Here is a 13,372-nt window from a genome sequence, read left to right as displayed (position 1 = left end):
AGAGATTTGACACAACATAAGACAAATTCATTATCAAGATGGCAAAACATTCAGAAAATGCTACAAATATTTTGGAGAAAATGGCAAACTGAATTTCTAACAAGATTACAAGAGAGACCGAAGTGGAAAATCAGAAAACAAGAGTTTAACGTCGGAGACCTCATACTAATTAAGGATCATAGATTACCTCCTAGTAAATGGCTACTAGGTAGAGTTGTACAGAAACACCCTGGACAAGACAACGTGACACGAGTCTACGAAGTCCGCACAGCAACTGGAGTGCTAACCCGCTCGATTTCGAAGCTCTGTCCACTACCAGATGTGAGAAGAAAGGATTCTGCTATTCTTTAGGCGGGAGTATGTTGCGGCAAGCAAGAAAGCATACTCAATTTCATGGTAGATGGCGCTGCGCTGCACACATCGCGCGCTACGGGTTTCCTACGACCTATATAAGCGCGGCCATTGTCAAGCTTTTTACTTTTGCAATATCCTTCAAAGAAATAACATGTCATGTATACGCGTCTAATTTATTAATAATATAATTGTGTTGCAAATCGGCGTTTCAATTCTTATTTCACGTTATGAGGAACTAGAGTCTACAATACTCATTGTGTCAAATTAATATATTATAAATTTCAAATGTTTATAATAGAATATTTCCGACCAAATCGGTACAATCATTTTTACTTTCAACACTAACGAAACAACACACACTATTAACACAAAATAAAGGTACCGATCTGATCGGAGATACGGCACGGGTGATATTTTTCCAATACCTCTAAAAAGGGGGAAATCCTATAAACGAAAAGTTTATTCCAAGTTTAAATGTTCCCAAGTACTCACTTGGACGAAAACCTAAACGTAGAATATAATAAATACGCTGATTTCAATTCAATTCAATACTTTATTGATAAAATAAAATTTTACATGTCAGATTTCAGAGCGAAATTAATGACTGTTTATGAAATCAGATATTGAAAAATATTTATTTATTTAATCTTTATTGCACAAAGAAATACATCGTAGAAACCAGTAAACCTTTGGGCAAAGCAAATAAATTAGAGGCAGTGCAAAATCATGTAACCATGTAAAATATTGACATTTAATGTCTGGACTTCTGAAGATATGAGGATAATAACTCTCTCTCTCTCTCTCCCTCTCATCTGAGCATTTATCCCAGTTGCGTCTTCAGTTGCTTCGAAGTTCGGTTTACTACAGAATCGCGTCCGAATTTTTCCATCCCTTTTGTTTATACACCTTAGGGCCACTTGCACCATCCCACTACCCCGGGGTTAAGCGGTAAACCGTTCACCTAGTGTCAAATTGTACTGGGAACCATGGTAACTTCAAGTTTAACCGGTTAACCCCTGGTTAGTCGAATGGTGCAATTGGCGCTTAGGGACGCAAGATCGACTCCTGCCAGAAGCGGTGAATTGATCCTTTAATTTAAAAATGAAATCTCCCAACTGACCTCTCAAATACCTTTGAGTCTCCACAGTGTAATATAAAAACAAATTACTTTCTGGGACCCCATGGATTCCGATATCCCTTTACCAAAAGACGATTGATATAAAAATTTCCAAACTGACCATCCTAATACCAACAACAGTCGCCAAATGAAATAAAAGCAAATTACTTTCCACGTTGTGAAATTAGTAATTTTCCCACTGTTTACGATATGTTTTCACAGGCACGCCCGGAGCTTTTATCAACAAAAAACCCGAGGTTGCGAAAATGAGTGTCGCAGTAGATTATACAGTAAACAGTAGCCTTACCACGACCTAGCAAGTTAGCAGTGTCAGTGAATATGGCCGCTGACCACAGAATAACTAATAGCGCTGACGTCTGATGCGTAACTTACTTTCTATACATTTAGCGAAGGCGTTTTCTAAAATAAATATTGACCTGAAACCTAACTTTATTAAACCTGATTCTCACAGATCCTGGTGTTTTTAAGTTCTTTCAACTCAGAATCACTAGCATATTCAATCCTTAAAAAAAATGTCCCAAAAATTTGTATGAAAATTGTACATTCCACTACGTCACGCACATACTCGTACAAGTGAAAACATTTTTCACACTGTTGTTTCAGTTTTTCATACTTTATTAAACTTATACTACTTTGCGAGCGAGCTGCCCAAAGCCGACGCTGAAACTAAGTAAAAGCTTATTACAAAGTTATAACATTTCGGCTCAGCATGTTGGCGATATTAAAAGGTTGACCACAGCTGGTTTCGGAACTTTTTCCCTCATGCTGAGAATTTGTGACCAGTAATGTGACGTTTTCAACTAAAAGGTACCACATTGTCGGTTGTCGATAAGGTTGATTTCTAATTGAAGCTATATGGAAATAGCGCCTTACTGACAAGCGACAATAAGTACCCTTTTAATTGAAAATAACATAAATAAGGAACGCAATATAGCTAATAGAATTTGGTTGTGTTATACGTTTGGCGCCAATGTCTGTCTGTGGCATCTTAGCTCTCAAACGGAAGGACCGATCTCGATGCGGTTTTTTCTACGTGAAAGCAAGATTCCTTGCAGTGGTTCTTAGCTATGTTAATTAAAAATCGTTCTAGCAGTTTATATCGTAGGGGTTTTTTTTAAACTTTTTATAAATGAGGGTTTGGGTAATGAGGGTTTTACCATAGTATAAACAGGGCAAAGTATGTTATCTTCATACAACGCACCGCGCGCGACTTGTATGTGTGCGTGACTTGTATCTATGGTCGCCGCACGCACACCCAAACAAGATCTCGACCCGCGTTTCTCAGTGCGCAGGTCGAGATCTTGTTTGAGATGTACTCTTGACTCTTGTAGTGAACCTGCCCAATAAAGCAGAAGGTCCCGGGTTCGAATTCCGGTAAGGGCATTTATTTATGTATTTACCACAAATATTTTGTTCCTTAGTTATCGATGTTTTCTATGTATATAAGTATGTTCACAATATACTATAGGTAGGTATATATCGTCATACAAACCCACAACATAAAGCCTTATTGCTGTGGGATTAGTACCCGTACCATGAGCCACTGACAGGTATCAAAAGTGACATAATACGCTAACGATTACGTAATTTAATTTTCAACACACTTGCTCAAAACGACGTTTTTATTCCACCGATTTTTGGCTCATAATCCTAGATATTATTCCACTCGTGCTTTTTCATTATATTATCCGACTGAGTTAAGAAGGTAACTGATTGCTAATAATATGCATGGAAAGGGAGCCTTCTTTAATTGGTCGGACTGGCGGGCACCGGCGCGCGGCCCGGCCGGCCCGCCCGTCGCACCGCCCGCGGCCGGGGCGAGGGGCGGCCGGCAGTATGACAGATGCAACACAGAATACTGTTTTAACTATTAAAATTTGATTAATATGAAAGTTTCTTTTTTTTCTCGCAAGTGTGTTGAAAAACGTCGTATGAAACGCGTGTGCATTGGTCATTACACACATCGGCTTTCTTATTGCGCGCTCGCTTACAGCTCGCGCGCACAATATCGCCTCGTGTGTAATGACCAACTTAACACACTTGTATCATAATGTACTATTCTATACTTGTCGCTTGCACTAATGCGAACGAGCGAGATGCATAGAAAGTTACGTCCTCGATAGCGTTTATGTCAGTGCCAAACTGGTGGTAGCCACATAGGTTGATCCGAGCATAAAATATTAGCATCAAATTGCTATAACATTATACGTTTCTCATTCCACCTAAAATATTCAACAGTTACTTTGCAGGCATAATGCAACTGTCAATAATGCAATACTTCTGTTAACACCTGCATTTCGTAATGCATCTGCAACGTTGCTGCTGATCGTTTCACACCCTATAAATCTGTCTTTCACTCAAAACGGCATAAGTTTGTAGGAAAGTGTAGGCGGTTAGGCCTATCTGTGTTTGTATATTTATGTTAATACCTACTTTTTATACAGAGAACCTATAGAGCTGAATAAATAGCTATTGACTTCTAGTAAATGATGGGCAATGATATTATAACTCTAGATATTTTATAGGCGTTCCAAAATTTAAGTCTCGGGCAAGCTCGGCCGAATTTCACCTTCCCATACAAACGATGTTCCGTTCTCATTTTAAAACTACGTGTTGGATTGTAATGAAACTTTGCACATACAATGACATGAGGTATATCTAGGTTTGAAATTAGTTTATATAGCTCCAGTTTATCAAACAAACCAAATAGAGCAAAAATAAATGTTGTATGAAAAACATAAATTCACTGTATTTTTTACCTATGGTATCTGAAGCTACATAAACTAATTTCAGACATAGATATACCTTATGCTATTGTAAGTACAAAGTTACAAAGCAAACTAGCCAGTCGTTTCAAAATGAGAGCGGAACTACGTTTGTATGGTGAACCGAGCTTGCCGGGGACCCTTAACTCCCGTAAGAGCTTAGATTGTACAAAAGCTAACGTGCTAATGAGCACACCGAAATAGAAAGAGACAAGCTAATGTTTAACAACGTGTGTAACAAAGATGAATGAATGCGGAAAATTAACAAAAATTATGTAATAATTATGAATTATGATAGTACATACCTATTTTTTGATCTCCTTATATATGAGTATAACATTGTGGAATCATTTGAATATATGTAGAACTTTGTACTTTCCTAATAATAAATAAATGAGTGAAAACCCCAAGCACTTAACTACATAACCTAAAATTAACTCAAACTCAGAAGTCCACTTATTTGATACCCAACGAGCTACATTTTTGATTCCAAAACTTTCACGAACTAAAATTAAACCCCTTAATATGTAAGCGTCCCAAAAGGACCAAAACGGTGACATTTGTAATCCCAATACATATTCATAAAGCTTGTCAAGCGATTGTAAATCTTACATCGGTACATATAGAGTTTAAAATCGCTATTGGGATGCGACGCCTTTATGGACTGCTTTCGTCATACATGCCAAGCGTTAATGAATCTTACGTTAGTCTGGATAAGCTTTAAATTACATTAAAATCAGTGGTACATAGCGTCTATAAAGCTTATTATCATAGGTAAACTGTGGCGCTTAATACGTTATGGATGTTAATCTCTAGAAGCTGAAGTTACATCGTGGTGGACGTTTCGCTGATTATGTTTGAACTAACGTGTAAACTTCGTCGGAGACAGTGAGTTCTGACTTGACTGAGTAATAAACTTCGGGACGAAGAGCTGTGTCCGTCAGATTCGTCTGGCAGATGTGAGAATGACCAGTTGCTGACTGCGTGCAAGATATTGATTAAAATTTCACGATTTACGTAAACGGGGACATCATCAACTCATGATACAGGCGATATTAAAAAACTGGCCAAGTGCGAGTCGGACTCGCGCACCGAGGGTTCCGTAATTTTTAGTATTTGTTGTTGTAGCGGCAACAGAAATAGATCATCTGTGAAAATTGTCTAGCTATCACGGTTCATGAGATACAGCCTGGTGACAGACAGACAGACAGACAGACGGACAGACGGACAGCGGAGTCTTAGTAATAGGGTCCCGTTTTTACCCTTTGGGTACGGAACCCTAAAAAACATTGACTTCATTGTATACATTTTTTTAACAACGAAATTAAACTATCGTGAGACATATTTCAAAATATTTAGATCAGTACGGTTTCACTCACTATTATTTCGCCGCGGACACTCGTGCCTGAGGAAGGATTCCTGAAGAATCCGAAACATTTAAAGCGACTAAAAATAATAGTGTGTGAAACCGTACTGATCTAACTAAATATTTTGATTCATGCTTGGTTTCGGTTAGATAATTTAAGCATCTTGTTTTAAAATGAGAGCGTAACTTCTATTGTATGGAAGCGGCTTTTAGATGGCACGTTCGTGTGAAAATATGACACATTATTATACGTTTATTTTATTAAAATACAGCTGATAACAGAACCCCTAGTTACAGAATAAAATAGTATTATCATACAGAACGGCCACGTACCGCCCCGCCTCGAATGACCTCGCCCCGCGACAGCAGATTGACGGCCGTTTGCCGGCCGCTCAGTACTATTTTTAAGCAACTTACACTAAGACGCATGACGCGTGTACAGACGTGCCGTTCACAGAGAAACGCAAGTGATTTTTGATGTATAGCGTGTCCGCGCCCCCTAGTATACATTTCAGTCGATAGTAACGTGCGTTCGCGTTTGCGTTGTTTATTTTTGTAGGGATCTTGAACAACGCGCCAAGCAGGAATTTTGGAAATTCAAAATCCCATACAAAATGACAACGCGAACGCGTAGGTACGTCATGTAACGCTATTGAACGAAATGAACACTAGGGATACTGTATTATTACGTTTTCGACGTCAAAGAAGACGAATGTCAATCACTATAGATAGAATCGGATAAACTGAATAATTTACTGTGAAAATGTTCTCACTGAGTGCTTTCGTATGTATAGTGAATTTCAGTCAGTCAGTCAGTCAGTTCGCTACGTGTCAGATTATGTAAAGTTTGAGATGTTAGATTTTGAATTACGTTTTTAGCTGACTGATGTAGAAGGGAAAGCTTATGATTTCTCACTGCATAGGTGCATACTGTACGAGTATGTAGTTTTTGCATACAAATTTATTTATATAGGGAAAAATTAAAATCGCCTCAGAATATCATGTGGGAGACCCGTTTCGGTAGTAGAAAATAGTAGATTGTGTCACAAGGGAGCAAAATTACATATTTACGACGAGGGCGACATTGAACTCTGAACGAAGCGAAGATTTAATAATTGAATCCAGAGCGTAGCGAGGGATTCTAAAACAGAATCCTTAGCGTAGTGAGGGATTTAAGTGTTAACGCCCAAGGTCGAAATAATTTTGCTACCATGTGACACATACTCTTTTTCACATCAAAATTATTATGTTCCAAAATATTATTTAACTTAAAAAACAAGTGCAAAAAAAAGATCGTGCTTTAGAACAGAAAAGTGCCACTTTGATCCCTCCTAGCGGGGAGAAAACCTTTTTTAAAAAGGTGATGTGATTAATTGGTATTTGTTTCGCTTTTAAATCGAACGAAAAAAAAACAGAAGCAACTCTGCTCTGCTAATAATTATTTACATATCATTGGAGGTATTTTGTACTAGTGTTAGGATGGTGGGACGCTGTATAGAATCTGTATAGTCTATGGTTTACTCTGCATAGTGTACCAAAAAATCGACTTAAAATAATAAAAAAAGAGTTAAAAAAACGCGTTGATATTTCATTTTCTTAGTTCATATTATATATAAAATTAAAGATAAAGATAAAGAAATATTATTATTTAAGTAGGAATATTACAATGCGCTTATGAACGTCAAATAAAGCTACACCAGGCGTGTCTCCGCGATGTCGTCGCATCGCTACAAGTACCTGCGGCCGCCCCAACTTTAAGGTTTTGCCATAGTAATTGCTACGGAACGGACGCCTACGCGTGCAAGCGCGTGCCATCGCCGCCATGCGCGTAGTAGACGCGTTATGTTAGAGAGTGAATCTTCTGTACCTTTATATATTCGGGCAGGCTGAAAACCAGCGCTGAAACCACGCAGTAAAGGCGGGGATTCCAGCACATTAGCTGAGACTTTCCTATTGTCACGGAGATTTTTTTTTTTTATTTACAAGAACGGTTTACACCAATTACACTTGCAATTTACGTAATATTAACACACTTATACAAAAGTAACCGTGCAAAAATTATTCATCATTCACTCGTTCATATTCTCACAGTAAGCGAGGCACCTGGACGCTAGCTTAGACCAGGAACACATACATAAATACATAAATTGTCTAAATTTAAAAGTGGAAAAATTACTGCCTTGGGTAAGACTTGAACTCACGGCCTCTGGATAGATACTCCAGCGCTCTGCCAACTGAGCCAACAAGACCTCATTCATAGTCAGCAAATCTTCCCACTATATGGGTCTAGGGGACCCTAGCGACATCTACCGTAAGAGCGTTACACTTCTTAAACGGCCACCGGAGTTCCAAGTCATATTGGAAATTCACCAGTTACGATGTGCTACCCATTCTAAATTAATTTTTAACAAGCAGAAACGTCTGCGATCGATGCTATTAAGCTTAGAATAAATTTAAAAGTGAAAAAATTACTGCCTTGGGTGAGACTTGAACTCACGGTCTCTGGATCGCAGACGTTTCTGCTTGTTAAAAATTAATAAATTGTCTAGTTTAAGTATAGCATAAGTGTGTAAAAAATAATTGTAAACCCTTGTTGTGGCAATAAATGATTTATCTATCTATCTATATTCTGTGGCTATGCCGGCTCTAACCCTTCACCTCTGCCTCGAGAAGATTTAAATCCCCCATCAAACAGTTGATAGAAACAGCTCCCTTTTGGTAACATTAAAGATCCAATTCATCAAACCCACACTTAGTTAATAGATATAGCTTAACAGCAATTTAATAATGATCAGTAGAGTGGTGATTAACAAACCTGGGGTAACTCGGGGCACTTAGTGACGTAGCAAAATATTTTATCGACAATTAAATATATCGATGTTACTGTCAACATCTAAAAATAAATATATTTATACCAAATTGCTACTTACTGTTTCTTAAATTATAAAAAGGTGTTTTTTCGAAGAATTAATTTTATTTTTAAATCAGGTCAGTATTTGCACATTGGCACTAAATGATTTGTTTTAATTATTTTATATCATTATTTATTATTTCTTAAACATTACTCCATCTTCATTTGTGACGTTTTCAATCAAAAGGTACCGAGCGCGACTTGTATGTGGGCGCCATAAGTATCTATGCGTCGCCGCACGCACACTCAAACAAAATCTCGACCCGTTTCTCAGTGCGTTTGTATGAAGATAACATACTTTGCTCTGTTTATACTATGACATTGTCGCTTACCATAAGGACGAAAATTGCTTGTATCTTTATACGAAATAACCTTTCAGAGCGTCCTGTCGCTGACACCTTTTGCTTGAAAACGACACATTTATTGCTAATAGTACATAAAAAGTGAAATTTACCTTAAGTCATAAAAATACCATTGGTACATAAACCATATCGAGACAAACCCTAATTATTTTGTAAAATATGCCAGAAAATATAATAAAATGACTAATGGGCGGCTGACGGATGCAAAAGATATATCGACATCTTTTTTATCGATATCAAATCCTTAGAATGTGCCCCGAGTTATCAAAGGTTTGGTGATTAACTGCAAACAATTTGCGAAGCCTTCGGTCGGGGACGGTCAATCGACACTGTGTTCCTATTGGTTGCCGAGCGGCAGCGAATTGAAACCGATCATTCATGGTCTTGATAGCCTTTACTACTAGCGGTTATCACATTGGTGTGTGGGTGAGATAGCAGCGTTATGAACGTATTTTTCATACACTAGAGCAATGTGCGGATCCTCATCCAAATACTCTATTTGTACAAGACATTGGCCTGGCATTGGAGCGCGAATAGCGCGCCCCTTACGACGGGCTAAGTCCGACCTTTTAGTATAGGGGCGCGAGGCATTAGAGCGCTCGTAGCGCGCTACTTACGTCGAGCTACGCCCGGATAGGAGCGCTTACAGCACGTCCCGTACATCGGGATAATCGCCTTCTTTTTTATGAAGGCGCCGATGGTGCCCGGTATTGAAGCGTGCTCCGTAGGCTTTGCCTGACTCATGCTTGCCATTAAGACGATTACCATTATTTTAATATCCATACATAACGGTCTAACATCATAACCCCGTCCTTTCCTTCACCGTAGTAGTCGGGTAACGCGTAGATATAATCCTGAGTGCTTGAAGATCCGTACGATTTTTGTATTACTTTAATGCAATGGGTCCCATTTAGACATTTCATCCTGATTGATATACAATTAATAAAAACTTGTAATCTAACCTCTTTTTATTAACAAATACGCGCAATCAGTAAGTCCACTTGTATTGGTTTATCGGAGCCTCTTAGAAATAAGTAGCTGGTGGAATGTGCGTCTCTGGGTTTAGCACTGATTAATATCCCGATATATATTTGACTAAACGGAGTCGTTTATACAAGGAGAAACCTAAAAGGAGACCTATTCAGATTTAACAACTTGTTACGGTTTTGATCTTATTTTGATACGACCTTGCACGCTGTCTGGTGCATGCGAAATGAAGTTAATCATGTGTGAGATGCACGTCAACCACCAAGATGATCGTCATGGTCGTATCAAAATCAGTTCAAAACCATTATATCGGAATCGGGCTCAAGGTAATTGGGTAATATGGATTTACGACAAAAATGTATTTGAGTTTACTGGATTCTTTGATATGTTCGATTTTTTACCTAGATAATTTTATAAATTCTTGCCTGAAATGTTTAAGCATTTCGAAGTTCATTAAAAAGATGTCACAAATGAATAATTTTAAAATTATTACTTTGGAACAATTTATTTTAAATTATAAATCCTAAATCGTAATAAAATCTTAATTTTCGTTAACCGACTAACTATTCAGTGATTACATTTTATCAAACGGGACTTAACAAGTTTAAGACGCTTCACTTAGTATTAATTAAATTTGCCTAAAACCTTATTAAAAGCTTAAAAACCTAATTTATCATCGCCAAGCCTTTTTCGTAACAATAAAAACCGTTTTAAAATGTAAGGAAAAAAATTAATGGCTATTTCGCTAATGCTTTTAAAGTATTTGGAATTAATTTTGCGAAGTGATAGCTCGCTAGGCTTCTGTAGAGGTCCGGTGCTCCAAAAGGCATCTGCAGATGTATCTGCTTTAAATAAAAATCTTTTTCTATAACATTCCATGGCTTATGTACACCTTAGTGAACCTCCATGTATGCCAAACTCTCACTGGTATTTGAGGATTCAATATTTACTGGGCTAAAGTTGAATGAATGAATGAATGAATGAATATGTATTTATTGCCACAACAGCGAATACAGAAAACACAATATCAAAAAGTTACTTAACCTATAAACATTATATCTATAATCTATAACCTTAACCTAATATCTGTAACTTAATAACTAAACATTTGCTGTGACAAATGGTTTGGGCGTCAGCATAATGCTGCCAGCATCAACTCAGCGTGAGTGACACTGCAGCGCTGTTTTTCAGCCCAGACCAAGATACCAATTAAAATAAATTAAATTAGCTCCGTATTTCACTGCACTTTCGTAAGTTGATCTTAATTCCAGGCTAAAGGTAGTCTTAATGAGGGCTACCGCGTTTACTTTCGCCGCTAGGGGCGCTAGGGTAGATGGAGGTCTTTCAAAGTTTTAAATGCATAGAAGTTTGGGGGGTTTCAAGCTTTTTTGTGAATTTTCACTCCTTATTCATTGTGGTAAATCTCTGTCCATTGATTAATCATGGTAAACAATAGATATAGCTCAATAAAATATGTTAGTGGTTTAAAAAAAGTGCCAACTAAAATATATGCAACATTAAACAGGTTGAAAAAACCTTTGTGTATATTAGAACGTATTGATTTTATAAACATAAGCATAGAAGAATTTTCAGATAAATTTTTCTGGATTTACATCTGCAGTGGCGACAACTGGTGACGGTAGCCCTTATTGGATTTTTAGACAAGTAACCGGTTTCCAATTGTGTACTCAGTGCCTAAAGTGTTAAAAAGAAGGCCCAAACTACTTTATTAGGTTCGCTTGCTAGAAACAATCACTAATCAGGGCATTACTGCTGCAGCAATGCTGCCGACTGCATTGCTGGAGGGTACATCGAACAAGTCATTGGGTTACATTTGATGAAATTCCATGTGTCCAGTGATAATGCAGGCAGCATTACCTCAGATCGCTCTTTTTACAAGTTTGAACAGCAGTCTGATGTAGTTCCTGGGGGAATGGGGTTGAACTAACCTGTGTATAGGTCATCCAGCAGCACGGCTCTACCTGGTTGGCGTCCAGCCCCCAGAACTCCAACTCCTCTTCAAACAGCGGCCCGCAGACATCCGTGGGATAGTGCAGCTTCCCCGTCCTGCGTACAAGTTGATAATTCATATATAGCTACTTAGAATTATTTTACAAGCAAATTTTCACGATTTATACCAAGTAATTTGAATTAAGTCCCGCTTTAGTAAATAATTAATTAACCTTTCATCTGTGGCTTATCAAAAATGTGCTATTTAAATAGTGACCTTGAAGTTCAAATTTTGAATTTAAAATTGTGCAAAAACTGATGCCCGATTCGGGTCTCCCACAGATGAAAGGATATGTATGTAGGTATAATATGTTCGGGTCATATTTTGAAAGCTAAATTAGACTCACTTCCCATTATTCAATTGAACCGAAACTTCACATACATATGCAAGTTGGGTGACAATGCAATATTATAGTATCATCGAGCTGATCTCATGATGGACACAAAAAGTGGTTATAGGAACTCTGAGATTAAACAACGTAACCTAATTGTGTTTGGACAGTTTGGGTTTGTTAGAATTATCTCGATGAGTATTAGTTGCCTGTTGAAAGTACGAAAACTACAGTCATCCATAGCTTGAATCGCAAATGAAATTGCCAAATTGCCCTGATCTCAATTCACAATGTAAATGAATAAAATTCATATTTGCAATTCCTCTAAAGAAAACGTCAGTAACAGGATAAACGATTAGGAAAAAAAAGAAATGATATTCATAATACTTCCGAAGTTACGCTCTCAAATAAGATCATTATTCAAACTCCATATTCTTTAATATCCAAAGATATTATTTTTAAAAGACCTCATCTCTTCGTGAGACTTTCGAAATGTAACCTTATTTCTTCTGACATAGGGTATAAATTTAAGTAACGAGAAGGTTTACTTCACAGTTCATGGTTTTGTCGAATTTCAAATATGTTGAGCCTATTTGATCATCCCATAAAGGTTGAATTTCGCGGCATGAGGGAGTCTGAGGCAGAAACTTGTAAGCATTACTCCGAAGAAAGCATGATTTTTGCAATTTTGTTAAGGCATTCGCGTGATAAAGAAAAGTAAATGAAACTTGTAAGCATTATTCCGAAGAAGTAAATTTTGATGAGTAGGTAAAGCCCGACCAGAAATATATGATCATTTTCAAGAGGGCGCTGTTATTCTCATGTACGCAGTGACAGTTCAGTTCAGTTTAGTTTGAAAATTTTAGTTCCAATGAAATTCCGCAACATGGCGCGTGATCATATTATATTCCTGGTCAGGCTTTACAACCATATTGAGCTTGATGTGGGACTAGAATGATTAAGGTAAGATTGTCCTGTAGACTTCTAATTTATTTTTACAGTATTAAACTCATCGAAGAAAAACAAAATGGATTATTGTTAATTTTACCGCCTTGTACTCTATAATTATATATTATTTTAACTTAACACTAACTACGCCGAACTCATTAAGTAATTCCAAAATAAACGAACGTAACTAAAAAAATTG

The 13,372-nt window shown here is 37.5% G+C and overlaps 1 protein-coding gene across 2 annotated transcripts in view; it reads right to left on the bottom strand.

The window, feature by feature from the left end:
• Nucleotides 1-13,372, bottom strand: part of LOC134746433 (potassium voltage-gated channel protein Shaw-like) — a 54,010-nt gene that overhangs the window by 30,897 nt on the left and 9,741 nt on the right. Inside the window, exon 3 of one of the 2 annotated variants that reach the window (XM_063680802.1) lies at nucleotides 11,833-11,950. In XM_063680802.1, the coding sequence (XP_063536872.1) occupies nucleotides 11,833-11,950 (118 nt within the window). Of the gene's footprint in view, nucleotides 1-11,832; nucleotides 11,951-13,372 lie in introns of those variants that run through there. The other variant, XM_063680801.1, reaches the window with a different exon arrangement.

Source organism: Cydia strobilella, chromosome 13 (genome assembly GCF_947568885.1).
Source record: "Cydia strobilella chromosome 13, ilCydStro3.1, whole genome shotgun sequence".
Classification (NCBI taxonomy): domain Eukaryota; kingdom Metazoa; phylum Arthropoda; class Insecta; order Lepidoptera; family Tortricidae; genus Cydia; species Cydia strobilella.
The sequence above is the reverse complement of the archived record's forward strand: the minus strand, read 5'-3'. Positions and strand labels throughout refer to the sequence as shown.